This window comes from Martes martes, assembly GCF_963455335.1.
Source record: "Martes martes genome assembly, chromosome: 11".
Lineage (NCBI taxonomy): Eukaryota > Metazoa > Chordata > Mammalia > Carnivora > Mustelidae > Martes > Martes martes.
The window spans coordinates 49,578,836-49,594,830 of record NC_137899.1 but is presented as its reverse complement, the minus strand read 5'-3'; the positions used below and the strand labels follow the sequence as shown (position 1 = coordinate 49,594,830).

General features: G+C 33.4%; 1 protein-coding gene across 1 annotated transcript in view; it reads left to right on the top strand.

Moving 5' to 3' along the window:
* The window catches only part of AGMO (alkylglycerol monooxygenase), a 204,718-nt gene extending 189,008 nt beyond the window's left edge, over nt 1-15,710 (top strand). The window contains exons 11-12 of the mRNA XM_080819132.1: nt 1,039-1,121; nt 14,304-15,710. Coding sequence (XP_080675258.1) covers nt 1,039-1,121; nt 14,304-14,427 — 207 coding nt within the window. The 3' untranslated portion in view covers nt 14,428-15,710. The remainder of the gene's footprint in view (nt 1-1,038; nt 1,122-14,303) is intronic.
* The last annotated feature ends 285 nt before the right edge of the window (nt 15,711-15,995 follow it).

Below are 15,995 nucleotides of genomic sequence, written 5' to 3'. Positions count from 1 at the left end.
ATTTATTTCTGTGTGATGATGGAAAAGTTGCTTAATCCTTTCATTCCTGGTTTATTTTTTCATATATGAAGCAGATATAATGATACCTTATCTGTAAGGTTGTAAGGACTATAAAAAGAATTGAAGTATATGAAACATGTAACATGGAAGCTATAAAAGAGTAGCTGGTCAGTAAACATGATTATTAAATTTTGACATGTAAACAAAATGCATAATTTATAATTATGTTAAAGATATGTTGTCCTGGGGGCGCGTGGGTGGCTCAGTGGGTTAAGCCTCTGCCTTCAGCTCAGGTCATGGTCTCAGGGGTCCTGGGATCGAGCCCCACATCGGGCTTTCTGCTCAGCGGGGAGCCTGCTTCCCTCTCTCTCTCTATGCCTGCCTCTCTGCCTACCTGTGATCTCTCTCTGTCAGATAAATAAATAAAATCTTTAAAAAAAAAAAATTTTTTTTCTCAAAAAAAAAAAAGATATGTTGTCCTGTTACAATAATTCAAAAGATAACTTTTGACATGTACATATGAATCTATAGATTTCACCAAATATGAGTATGTATTTGTACAGTATGTTCCATTTGTGTGTTTGCACTCATAAACACATTCTCCTTTAAATACTTTCTGTATTAAAAACAGCTTTGGGTTTGAAACCACAAAGAATTGGTAATATTAAAAATAGCTATTGGAATGTGCTATTTATTCATAAAAATGTAAGTGATTTCTCCATATGTGGGGACATAGGTGTTTCAAAGAATTATGAAAGTCAAAACTATAAAGGAGAATTTTTAGAAAGAACACTTTAAGCAAAATATCTCTTTGAAAGTGTCTAATTCATTCTCCAAGTGTCCAGCGAGATAATTAAATGACATTAGAAAAACCAAAATGTCCTCTATGTATTTATTTACCCTTCTTGAAAAGTGTGAGTGACAAATGGTGTAATATAAAATAAAACTGGAGGCTAGTTTTCTTAACAGCTTTAAATTCTGATATTCTTTTTAAGAACTCTCCTAAAGAATTTATTGGTCTTTTTGTTTCCTTGACAGGCACTGTCACAGGTCACACTCCTTCTGAGGGTTTGCTTTATTATCCTGACATTAACCTCCATTGGATTTCTTCTGGATCAAAGGTAAGAAGTGAAATTCTTTCATTTTATGTAATTTTATAAATGTTGTTTTAAAACTATATGTGAAACTCTGATATTCATCAGATTTCTTATTAAAAAGTAAAGTTGAAACTGTAATTTCACAGTAATTTAAATTAAATAGAGTGGCAGTTTATCTGATTTTTGAAATTGAGGGTGCATTTTAAATCTAAGCCTTTTAAATGCCATTTAGGTTTTCAAGGTTATTAAAGAACACCTATAAATGTAATGAGTAATTTGGCAAAACAACCATAACCCCGAGTACTTAATAAAATACGAAACATATTTGAGTACTTTTCCTTTGCCATTGAACACTTCACAATATATGCCAGAATGTATGTACTGTGTGCTTAAAGTTTGTGTCCTTTCCCTCACACAGTGTATTTAAAGAAACTTGTATTCAGTACTACCCTAGCCAGAAAATATATTCACGTGCACAATTTTAAAATGCTTTTATGGCAGGAAGTATATGGAAAAATAGCTACTCACTATTGCTTAGTATTTATCAATCATTAATATTAAAACATATTAATGCACTTAATATGTGCCATGGAATATGTTATTAATTCTTAAAACAATGCTCTGAGATAAGAATTACTATAAAGCCCATTTTACAGATGAAGAAAGTGAGACAGACAGATAGTGAAAAATAGAACACAATACAAACCCAAGCAATGTGACTCCTGAATTCACATATTATAGAATTTACAAATATTGTAGCTTTGTGAAAAACTGTAAAAAATTAAGTCATTCTTAAGATTTTATCTTTGTTACAGTATAATTGTTCATCAGGTAGGTAACCAGTAGCATTCCTCTCAGGAAATTGTACAAATGAAAGTCTAGAAAACATACACTTAATTTATATCGATGGTATGTCACTTTCCCAAAGAAAGCTTAATGGATGTTCTGGAATAGCAGCAGATTCTGGAGTTTTATCAGGATCCAAATCATCAAGTCAGAAATGAACATTAGCTCATTTAGTTAGTTAATAGAACTGTTTAGAATATGCACACCCTATAAACACTTGGTGTAGAGTGATGCATCTGATGGCATTTCACATAATTGTAAGTAGACAGTGTGTAGAACTTGAAACTTAACTTTCTCCAATACTTTAAGAGTTGTGTTTATTATTTATTTTGTTTGGCTCTCTATCCCTACTTTTCTAGACTAAAAATAAAGTTCATACTGAGCCATAAGAAGAGAAAATGGGAAAATGAATCACAGATCCCTCTGCAATTATTACCCAGATCTAGAGAATCGGGATCTCACATTTTGCAGTTCTGTTGGTTGCATACACTTACAAAAAGTAGCAATAAGCTAATAGCAATAGTATAGTTTCATTTTCTTAATGAAGATTTTTTTGTCCCCTTGCATACAGGTAAACAGGCCAAAAAGCAGGCTATCAATTTTGTCATAATGTATCTTATGGTATTTTAAATGAATCTTATTGTATATAATTAGTTTAAAATCTAAACTGCCTCTGGCCTTATTCGGAAGATCATACTGAGATATAGATAAGTCATTCCAATCCAGTGCAGTAGAAGCCAAAAGAGAATGGAATGATGTTTTTATAGTGCTGAAAGAAAAATTACAGCCAACCTATAATATTATATAGCAAAATTAAAGGTGAAGTAAAAGTTATTGATACAGACTTCTACAGCAGGCTTCACATTTGATAGTAAAATGTTGAAAATTTCCTTTTGAAGTTGAAAATGAGTTAGATATGCTTATTATTTAACATTCTGCCACAAATAATCAATGGAGGAAGGAAAGAAAAAGAAATAAAAGGCATAAGGACTTGAAAGAAATTAATAGATCAATTAGAAAATTAGTTTATATTAATAAATATAACTAATGAATTAATGAAAAAAATCCAAAGAATCTATTGGAAAATTATTCAAATTAATAGATGAATTTGGGAAAAATTTTAGAGAAATGGCTATCAAATATATTTTTAGGCACTAGCAAATAAGAAACTATATGCAATTGCAAAATACATTAAAAAGTAAGAAAAAGCAATCCTAAAAAATGAATAGACTGTGGGAATGTGGCAGCAGATTAAGAAGACCCTAGGCTCACCTTGTCTAAGAAATACAACAAGATAACTATCAAATCATCCTAAATACCCCAGAAATCAACCTGATGTCTGGCAGAACAAACTCCACAAATAAAGGTAGAGAAGAGGCCTTGTCGGAGAAAGTAGGAAATGCAAAGATGCAGTTTGGAAGAAAAATGGTTGCTGACCCGTGTAGTGGGGAGGGAAACGTCATGGAAGAGAAGGATGAGAGACAAATTAACACACAGGGGAGTGTATAGGGAAAATAAATCCCATAGCAATTGGCTTGGAAACTGAGAGGGGCCAAATTTTATGTTTTTGCAAGGAAAAGGGCTTAAAGCATAGACTTCTAAAGATCAGTAAGTTTGGTTCAATGAGAAGCCTGGGACATTGGTGCTGCTCTTTGGAAAAAAGGTAGGGCTGACAGCTTGAAGACATACAGCCTGGAAACAGCAATCTGAAAATTGCCTGGGGCACACAGTGAGGAGGTTATTTGTTGTCCCAGAAAGGCAGCATCCTTGGAGAGACCCCACTGGGAATAAAGAAACTGTCAAGTGCCATTTCCCTCTGTTGCCCCTCAGCATAAGAACAGGGCCACCTGTGAGAAGCAAGGACACTGGTTTTCCAGCTTACTTAAACCAAGCCCTACCCCCCATGCGCTAGTGAGCCCCTCCTTGCAGCCTAGGTTGCCCCAGTCCCAGTGCTGTGGGCCCTCTGCATAGAACCCCAGCCAAAACCCCTATTCATACTACATCTCCCAACCAAAGAGTTTTGTGACATCTCAGTTCTGGTGACATTGCTGACAGGTCTTACCTCCCAAGCACACTAGAGCACACCTGGTTAAAATGCACCACATTCAGGCCAGGGACCATACACTGCCTATAACAGGCAAAGAAAACCTCTATAGATGACTGGCCTGAAAGATAAAATGGCTAGAACAAAACAGCAGAGCACACGTAGCACACACTGGAGATACTTCTGGAAGTACTAGGCCCTAGAGAACTAGGGACACTACATGGCAGGGCACTATAGGACCCCCACTTTGTAAGCCCATTACCCTCAAGAACAGGAGACATAGCTGACTTCCTTAAAAAAGAAAAATAGGCACAGAGACTTAGACAAATGAGAAGACAGAAAAATTTGTCCCAAATGAAAGATAAGGACAAGGCCATGGCCAGAGATCTAAGTGAAACAGATATAAATATCATGGCTGATTAAATTTAAAGCAATGATCATAATGCTACTTGCTGGACCTGAGAAAAGAGTGGAAGACACAACAGAAAAAAGAACCAGTCAGAGATGAAGAGTGCAATAAATGAGATTAGGAACATGCTTGGTAGAATGAACAGCAGGCTGGAAGAAGCAGAGGAACAAGACCTTAAAGACAGAATAATAGAAAATAATCAAGCTGAACAAAGAGAAAAAAAATTATGCAAAAGGAATTTAGATTTAGGGAGCTCAATGACTTTATCAAATGTAATAACATTAGCATTTTAGGAGTCCCAGAAGAAGAGAAAGAAAAGGAGGCAGAAAATATATTTGAAGAGAAAATATCTGAAAACTTCCCTAATCTGGGAAAGGAAACAGATATCCAGATCCAAGAGGCACAGAGAACTCCCAGAAACAACAAAAGCAGATCCACACTAAGACATATAATTAAAATGGCAAAATATAGTGATAAAGAAATAATTTAAAAGCCACAAGAAAAAAGATAGTTACATACAAGGGAAACCCCATTAGACTATCAGCAGATTTTTCAGCAGAAACTTACCAAGCCAGAAGGGAGTCGCGTGATAAATTCAAAGTGCTAAATGGGAAAAACCCACAGCTGAGAATAATCTATGCAGAAATGTTATCATTCAGAATAGAAGGAGAAATAAAGAGTTCCCCAGACAAACAAAAACTAAAGGAGTTCATGACCACTAAACCAGCCCTGGAAGAAATATTAAAGGGGACTCTTTGAGTGGAAAGGAAAGACCAACAGTGACAGTACTAAGGAAACACAAAAGTGGCAAAAATGAATATTTTTGTAAAATATCAGTCAAGGACACACACACACACACACACACACACACGATGTAAAATATGCCACTAAATACTTAAAACATCAGGAGGAGAGGAGTAAAGAAAGAATGGATTCAAACTAAAATGACCATCAACTTGACACAGATGACATAATATGTAAAAGAAATTATATACAAACCAAATGGTAACCACAAATCAAAAATCACTAATAAATATGTAAAGAATAAAAAGAAAGAGATCCGAATATATCGCTAAAGAAAACTGGAATACCATTAAACAGATAAGACAAGAAAGGATCAGAGAAAATCTTCAGAAAAAAACACAAAATAGGTAATAAAATGGCAATAAATACATATCTGTCAGTAATTACTTAAATTTAAATGGACTAAACACTCCAGGCAATAGACATAGAATGACAAAATAGTGACAAAATAGATTTTTAAAAGAGAGACTCATCTATTGGCTATTTAGAAGAGACTCATTTCAGTCCTAAAAACACCTGAAGATGGAAGTGAGGAAATGGAGATACATTTATCCTGCAAATGAGTGTCAAAGGAAACCCTAAGTAGCCGTACTTATACTGGAGAAAATAGACTTTAAATCAAGATTTTAACAAGAGACAAAGAAGGGCCCTATACAATAAAAAAGGAGACAATCCAACAAGAGATAACAATCATAAATACTTATGCACCCAATGTGAGAGCACCCAAATACATAAAACAGTTAATAAAGGAACTGTAAGAATATAATTACAGTAGGGGATTTTAATACCTCCACTTACATCAATAGGTCATCTAAGTTGAAAGTCAATTGAAACAGTGGCTTTGAATGACACACTGGACCAGATGGGTTTAACAGATGTATTCAGAACATTCCATCCTAAAACAGCACAATACACATTCTTTTCGAGTGCACATGGAGCATTCTCCAGAATAGATCACATATTAGGCCACAAAACACTGAAAAAGATTAAAGTCATATCTTTTCTGGCTATGATGCTATGAAACTAAAAGTCAACCACAAACCAAAAAAAAAAAAAAAATCTTAAAAGTACACAAATACATGGAGATTAAATAACATGTTAATAGACAACGGATAGATGGGCCAGGAAATAAAAGAAGAAATCAAAAAGTACATGGAAAGAAATTAAAATGAAAACACAATGGTTCAAAACCTTTGGAATGAAGCAAAAGCAATCCTAAGAGAAAAGCTTATAGCAATACAAGCTTACCTAGGGAAGAAAGAAAAATCTCAACTAAACAACTTAACACTTAAAAGAGCTGGAAAAGGAACAATAGATAAAGCCTAAAACCAGAAGAGGGAAGGAAATAATAAATATTAGAGCTGAAATAAATGATCTAGAAACTTAAAACAAACAGATCAATGAAACCAGGAGCTGGTTCTTTGAAAAATCAATAAAATTGATAAACCTATAACCAGGCTTATCAAGCAAAAAAGAGAACGGATTCAAGTAAATAAAATTACAAGTGAGAGAGGAGAAATAACAACAAAAACCATAGAAATACAAAAAATTATAAAAGAATATTATGAAAAACTATATATCAACAAATTGGCCAACCTAGAAGAAATAGATAAATTCCTAGAAACATATAGCCTACCAAAATGGAAACAAGAAGAAATAGAAAAATTTTAATAGACTGATAACCAGAAAAGAAATTAAATCAGTAATCAAAAAAACTCCCACCAAACAAAAGTCCAGGACTAGATGGCTTCTGAGGAGAATTCTACCAAACATTTAATGAAGAGTTAATACCTATTATTTTCAAACTATTCCGGAAGATAGAGGAGGAAGGAAAGCTTCCCAACTCTTGCTATGAGGCCAGAATTACCCTGATGCCAAAATCAGATAAAGACCCCACCAAAAAAGAGAACTACAGGCCAATATCTCTGATGAACATAGATTCAAAAATCTTCAACAAAATAATGGAAATTGAATCCAATAATACATTAAAAAGATTGTTGCCCAGGATAAAGTGGGGTTTATTCCTGGGTGGCAAGGGTGGTTTAGTATTCACAAATTGATCAGTATGATATATCACATAAGTAAGAGAAAGAATAAGAACCACATGATCATTTCAATAGATACAGAAAAAGCATTTGACAAAGTACAACATCTATTCAAGATAAAAACCCTCAATAAGATAGGAATAGAGGGAACATACCTCAACATCATTAACGCCATATACAGAAGACCCATAGCTAATGTAATTCTCAGTAGAGCAAAACAGAGCTTTTCATACAAGATCAGGAATAAGACAAGGATGTCCACTCTCACCACTTCTATTCAATATAGTACTGGAAGTCCTAGCCACAGCAATCAGACAACTAAAAGAAATAAAAGGCATCCAAATTGGTAAGAAAGAAGTAAAACTTACACTATTTGCAGATGATGTAATACTCTATATAGAAAACCCTAGACTCCACCAAAAAACGTATTCAGTAAAGTCACAAGATATAAAATTAATATGCAGAAATCTGTTGCATTTCTATACACCAATAATGAAGCAGCAGAAAGAGAAATGAGGAAAACAGTCCCATTTACAACTGCATCAAAAATAATAAAGTACGTAGGAATAAACCTAACCAAGAGATGAGAGACCTGTATTGTGAAAACTGTAAAACACTGATGAAAGGAATTGAAGATAACACAAAGAAATGGAAAGATATTCTATGCTCATGGATTAGAAAAATTAATATTGTTAAGATGTTGACTCAAAGCAATCTGTGCATTCACTGAAATCCCTGTCAGAATACCAACAGCTTTTTTTTTTTTTTTTGATAGAACTAGAACAAAAAATACTCAAATTTATATGGAGCCACAAAAAACCATGAAGAGCCAAAGCAGTCTTGAAAAGCAAAGCAGGGGGCATCACAATTCTGGACTTCATGTTATATTACAAAGCTTTAGTGATCAAAATAGTACGGTACTGGCACAAAAATAGACACATAAATCAATAAAAACCCAGAAATAAGTCTATAATTATAAGGTCAATTACTCTTCAACAAAGCATGAAAGAATATTCAATGGAGAAAAAAACAGTCTGTCTCTTCAGTAGATGCTGTTGGAAAAACTGGTCAGCTACACTCAAAAGAATGAAACCAGACCACTCTCTTACACCAAAAATAAATTGAAAATAGATTAAAAACCTAAATTTAATACCTGAAACCATAAAAATCCTGGAAGAGAAATCACTTCTCTGACATCGGCCATAGCAACTTTTTTCTAGCTAAGTCCCTTGAAGCAAGGGAAGTAATACCAAAAATAAACCATTAGGACTACATCAAAATAAAAAGCTTCTGCACACAGGAGCACCTGGGTGGCTCAGCTGTTAAGCGTCTGCCTTTGGTCAGGTCAGGTCATGATCCCAGATCAAGCCCCGCATTGGGCTTCCTGTTTGGCAGGAAGCCTGCTTCTCCCTCCCACTCCCCCTGCTTGTGTTCCCTCTCTCTCTCTTTCTGTGTCAAATAAATAAATAAACAAAATCTTTAAAAAAAAAAAAAAAAAAAAAAACTTCTGCACGCAAAGGAAATAATCAACAAAACTAAAAATCACCTGTGGAATGGGAGAATATATTTGCAAATGATATATCCCATAAAGGGTTAGTATACAAAATACATAAAGAACTTATAAAATGCAACACTGAAGAAACAAATAATCCAATTTAAAAATGGGCAGAAGACATGAACGGGCATTTCTCTAAAGACATCCAGATAGCCAACAGACACATGAAAATATGCTTATCATCACTTGTCGTCAGGGAAATGAGGATCAAAACTACAATGTGATACCACTCATACCTATCAGAATGGCTAAAATCAACAACATCAGAAAGAACAGGTGTTGATGGGAATGTGAGAAAAAGGAATCCTCTTGCATTGTTGATAGGAATGCAAACTGGTGCTGCCTCTGTGGAAAAACAGTAATTGCAGTACTAGGTATTTAACCAATAAATATAAAAATGCTAATTCAGAGTGATACATGCACCCCGTGTGTTTATAGCAGCATTATGTACAACAACCAAGATAAGGAAACTGCTCAAGAAGTGTCCATTGATTGATGAATGGATAAGGAAGATGATATATATATATATATATGAAATTTATAATATATATTTTCTATATGATGTATAATATATTACTATGTTATATTTGTGTGTATGTATATGTGCATATATATACATATATGTGTATATATATATAGCATATATATATAGTGGAATATTATTCCCACATAAAAAAAATGAAATCTTTCCATTTGCAACAACATGGATGGAATATAATGCTAAGTGAAATAAGTCAATCATAGACAAATACCATATAATTTCACTATTATGTGAAATTAAGAAACAAACAAATGAGCAAAGGGAATAAAAGAGAGAGGAAATGAGTTAAAGAAAGAAACAGACTCTTAATTATAGAGATAACAGATGGTTACCAAAGAGGATGCGTGAAATAGGTGATGGAGATTAAGGAGCACACTTGTGATGAAATGAACCCCAGGTGACATGTGGAGTTGTCAAATCATGATATTGTACCCATGAAACTAATACAACACTGTGTGTTAACTGAGATTAAAATAAAAACTTCGAAGAAATGAGTAAAAAATCTCTTTAAAACATGATCAAACTGTTGAAATATTATGAAATATTATGAAAAATAACTAAAGAACAAATGGAGAGATAACTATATCCATAGGTTAGAACGCTCAGTATTATAAAGATTATGACTTCTCACCAAATTTATTTACATATTTAATACAGTTGAAATTAACATTGTAAAAGATTTCTTCCTGGAATTTGGTAGGTTCTTTCTAAGATATATGTATATGGAAATGCAAAGGCCCTATAATAGCCAACACAGTCCTGAGGTTTTAAAAAAAAAATGGCAGTAGTTGCTCTACTGGCTGTCAAGATTTATTATAAAGCTACAGTAATTAGACATGCTTTACTGGCACAAAGATTAGAACAGAATTTAGAAACAGATCTATTCATTTATATATACCTGATTTATGAAAAAGGTGTCCCTGCAGAACTCTGGGAAAAGGCTGTCTTTTCAATAAATGGTCTTGGAAACATTGGATTTCCACATAGAAATAAGAAAAATAAACTTGACAAATATTTCACACCATAAAAAGTTAATTCTGGGGTCAGCGCTTATGGATTTAAAAGTGAGTGGAAAACTAATATAGATTCCAACAAATAGCATAGTAACATATCTCTATAACCTTAGAGTAGGTAATAATATCAAATGGTACACAGAAATCCCTAGTCATAAAGATAAAAGTGATTAGTTAGACTGTAATTAACATTAGGAAAATCAATTCTTCAACAGTTTACTCTCATTAAGACAGTAAAAAATAAAACTCTCAAATAGAAAATGCCACTTGCAAATTTTGTGAATAGCAAACAGCTTTTATCCCAAATGACTAAAAGTATTGACAATCCCTATTGATGAAATGTTCACACACTGAAGGGAGAATTTATATTGTGATACCTAATTTGAAAGACTGAAAATTTTACTAAATTTGAACATGTAAAAGAATGTTTGGACAGCATTTTTTATGATAAACAAATGCTGCCAACAATCCAAATGTCCTTTACGAGGTGAATGGATGCATGGATATTGGTATATTTACATAATGGAATGCTCTACAGCAGTGAAAAGAATGAACTGCTACTACGTGCAACATCATAGGTGTATCTCATTAACAAAAGTAAATGAAAGATGCTAGGTACAAAAAGTGGTGTACAATATAATCCCATCTGTTAAGAGTAAAAAAAAAAAAACAGTAATTTTATTTTTTTATTTTTTTCACTTTTTATTTATTTATTTATTTGTATTTTTAAAAATTTATTTATTATTATTATTTTTTAATAAACATATAATGTATTTTTATCCCCAGGGGTACAGGTCTGTGAATCGCCAGGTTTATACACTTCACAGCAATCACCATAGCACATACCCTCCCCAATGTCCATAACCCCACCCTCCTCTCCCGACCCCCCTCCCCCCCAGCAACCCTCAGTTTGTTTTGTGAGATTAAGAGTCACTTATGGTTTGTCTTCCTCCGGATCCCATCTTGTTTCATTTATTCTTCTCCTACCCCCCAACCCCCCGTGTTGCATCTCCACTTCCTCATATCAGGGAGATCATGTGATAGTTGTCTTTCTCCAAAAATTTTAAAGAATTTATGCTAATGTGGTAAAATATTAATTTAAAAAGGATGTGATGGGACGCCTGGGTGGCTCAGTCAGTTAAGCTGCTGCCTTCGGCTCAGGTCATGATCCCAGGGTCTTGGGATCGAGTCCCCCATCTGGCTCCTTGCTTGGTGGGGAACCTGCTTCTCTCTCTGCCTCTGCCTGCCACTCTGCCTGCTTGTGAGTTCCCCCACCACACCCCCCCAGACAAATAAATAAAATAAAAATAAAATAAAATCTTTAAAAAAAAAAGATTTAAAAAGGATATGATTACCATAAAAAGGTAGTTATTCTTTCCCAGGTAGAAGGAAGGTGGAAATATTGAGGAGGAAAGAGTTATCTTTGGCGATGCTGATATTGATTGGTAGTTACAGGATTGTTTATTTGTTGAAAGTCATCAAACTGCGTATTTTTTAATTGTTTTTTTTTCCAGTGTTCCAAAATTCATTCTTTATGCGCCTCACCCAGTGCTCCATGCAATACGTGCCCTCCATAATAGCCACCACTAGGCTCACCCAGCCCCCCATCCCCCTCCCCTCCAAAACCCTCAGAGTCCACAGTCTCTCATGCTTCTTCTCCCCTTCTGATTTCGCCCCCTCACTTCCCCTCTCCATCTCCCAATGTCCTCCGTGTTATTCCTTATGCTCCACAACTAAGCGAAACCACGTGATAATTGACTCTCTCTGCTTAACTTATTTCACTCAGCATAATCTCCTCCAGTACCGTCCATGTTGATACAAAAGTTGGGTATTCATCCTTTCTGATGGAGGCATAATACTCCATTGTATATATGGACCATATCTTCTTTATCCATTCATCCATTGAAGGGCATCTTTGCTCTTTCCACAGTTTGGTGATTGTGGCCATTGCTGCTGTGAACACTGGGGTACATATGGCCCTTCTTTGCACTACATCAGTATCTTTGGGGTAAATACCCAGTCGTGCAATTGCAGGGTCATAGGGAAGCTCTATTTTTAATTTCTTACGGAATCTCCACACTGTTTTCCAAAGTGGCTGCACCAACTTGCATTCCCACCAACACTGTAAGAGGATTCCCCTTTCTCCACATCCTCTCCAACACACGTTGTTTACTGACTTCTTAATTTTGACCATTCTAACTGGTGTAAGGTGGTATCTCAGTGTGGTTTTGATTTGAATGTCCCTAATGGCTAATAATGAATCCGTTCCTGATTAAAACGCTTCAAAGTATAGGGGTAGAGGGAACATTCCTCAACTTCACGAAATCGATCTATGAAAAACCCACAGTGAATAATCATCCTCAGTGGGGAAAAGCTGACAGCCTTCTCTTTGAGATCAGGAACACGACAAGGATGTCCACTCTCACCACTGTTGTTCAACATAGTACTAGAAGTCTAGCAATAGCAATAGCAATAGCAACTAGCAATAGCAATCAGACAACAAAAAGAAATAAAAGGTATTCAAATTGGCAAAGAAGAAGTCAAACTCTCTGTCTTCGCAGATGACATGATACTTTATATGGAAAACCCAAAAGACTCCACTCCCAAACTACTAGAATTCATACAGCAATTCAGTAATGTGGCAGGATATAAAAATCAATGTACAGAAATCAGTTGCTTTCTTATATACTAACAAACTGCATATTTTTGTTTTATATATTTCTCTATATGTATATTTCATTTCATAATATAAAATATTAAAAAGTAAAGCATAAAACATAATTAATAAAAATTAATTCTGTTTTAAAATAGAATTTTTTTTCTGTCAGAAATTACCCAGATATTGATTTAAAAAAAAACTAGTTTATACTAACTATATAGCATTATTTGAGAAGGTAAAAATTTTTAATATTTTATTCACAGAAAGATAAGTCACATTACTTGAATGCAAACAAATCATAAACCATTACCCTGTTTTAACTGAGTTTAAAGTACTTGATAAAAAGTGTTTGCTTTTTTGTATAAAAATATTATATTCAATTTTAAAGAAACAGCCATAATTAGTAGATGCAGAAAAAATACTTGAGTTAAATAAATATATTACTTTAGATTTTCTTTACATTTCTCTTTATACCTCTATTTCTAAATTAAGTAAATAATATATCTGTTTTATGACATTAATTCAAGAATATTTTAATTAGAAAATTCACCTGTCATAACAGTAGTATTTATCTGTTACAAAAATATTTATCCAAGAAATATTAGATGAATATATATGAAGTTTATTTTAAGCTGATAAAGTAGCTATTCATTCCTATTATTACAAGATAATTTATAAATGTTTATCTTTACATGACATCAAATACTCTTTCAAATACATAAAAAACACGCTTATTTAACTTTAGAGTTTGAATTTTAAGAATACCATATGTACAAAAATATTCATCACAAAATAATTTTTTAAATGTCTATAATTATGCTACCCATCATATTCGGCATAATCACATATTATCCATTTTCTCAGTATTTCAGAAATTGCTAATTCATGATATTAGAGTGAGTAACTGTATTAGTCCTCCTTACAAGTCATTTTTTATGTGAATGAAGTATAAAGGTATTAGGTGAGTGACAGGAGTCTTGCTTACTTTAAATCCTAGAAATTTAGTTGCTTAGTATATTATTAGTTGAAAGTATGCTTCACCCTAACTCATCAAAGCTCAAACTAAGCAGTACATTGATGAAGAGCAGATTTTCTTTTAAAAGATGCATTTTATTTCTCAGTTTAATGGCTGTTTTCAAACAGCTTCAGAGGCACATGGTCTTCAAATACATTAAAATTCTGTGGGTTTCTTGAGAATTAAAAGAAATGTGTATCACTGTATCAGTTATAACATGTAAACATATGAAGAGCATATTTAAAGCTAATACATATTAATGACATTTATTTCAGACCTAACGCGGCTGTTCTGGAAACTTTCCGTTGCTTGGTATTCCTAATGTTGTATAAATTCGGTCATCTGAAGCCTTTCATTCCCTCTTTGTCATTTGCTTTTGAGGTAAGACATTTGTTTTAGGAGGCTATAGTGTGATTATACATCTATTGCATATTTAATCCATTCATTTAACAATGTTTTTATTTATTTTGTGACTAGTACTTGTGGGAAACTTAACCTATCCACTTACTTATCATACCGTATTAATTGTGTCACCTGGAGCCAGTTAATACTGTTGAGTTTCAGCTTTCTGGTTTTTAAATTTGCATTGATACCATTAACTTCATAGAATTGTTGGACAAGTTCTATTGCATGATGTTTGTAAAGAAAAATTAGGCCACATAATTGGTTTTTTAGCAAGTAAAAAAATTACATAAAATTATTGACAGATTCTTCCATTTGAGATTTTTCTTTTTAGGCTTTTAAGGTAAAGATTTGATTAAAATGAAAAAAAAAAAGATTTGATTAAAATGCTTTATCAATTATCCATAAGAGATGATGATGCTATAGAAACAAAACTATTGATGTTATTGAGATTTTTCTACAGCTGAAAAATATGATTTGGCCTTCTGTGATGATTAAAACTTACCTTCCCAGAACTTCCAAAAAGTTGGGGGTATATGTTTATTATCTTGGGTCTTAAGCAACTGTTAAAAAATTTTTATTCTCATCACTAAACTTTTAATGGACATGGTTTTGTTCTTTTAAATTAAGGGTTTTATCATTTAACTTTGGTGCTAAGCAGCCTGCTAACATACCCAGAATATGCAATATGTCACCTTATTTAAACATGAAATGTAAAAGCAAACATGCTGCTAACATCAATGGAAAGACTGAAACAGGTGCTTTTATAATTTAGTAGCAATAGTAAATTGGAACAAACTCTTTGGAAAACAATTTGGTGCTACCATACAAGGCATATGAGTATAAAAATGAAGGAAGATATATGTATATATATACACACAGACACACACATAAACATAATGTGTGTTCCAGATATATATATATATCTGGAAAGATAAATTAGAATTTAATATGTCGTTGCCTATGGGAAGGCAAATTGACTAGGAGAAAGAAATATGGGAAAGATTTTAACATTAAGTTAATATTCTTTACCACCTTTAAATTTCTGCACCACCTGAATATATTTCTTACTTTAAAAGTCATGTAAATTTAAGAAATGAGGCATAAAATGTTAGTTCAGGATACTAGATATCATCCATCTAATACATTTTGCATTTAAATAGGCACTAAATAAAGTTTATATGATGGGTACTTATATTGTTTCTTGAGATTATAGCCTAAAAACAAAATGAGGAAATGTAATTTACACATATTTAATGAAATTTGGAAATACACATGCCAAAAAAATAAAATATTAAAATCAAAGAATAGCATTTTCACACTCTAATGAGGGAAGATATAATTATATGTATGAAAGAAAATAATTCCACTAAGTGAATCTACTCTTGGGTATACTATGGTAGTTTACCTTAAATGCTCCAGAAGTAGAGAATGTGGGCTCTTCAAGGTAGCCATGGTATAAATAAGTGGGAATGTAGGGTTATAGAATGACATTGCATTTGGGGTTCTTTAATGATGGGATAGTGGAGAACAGTGTAGTATGTCCAACTTTTGAATGTGATGAA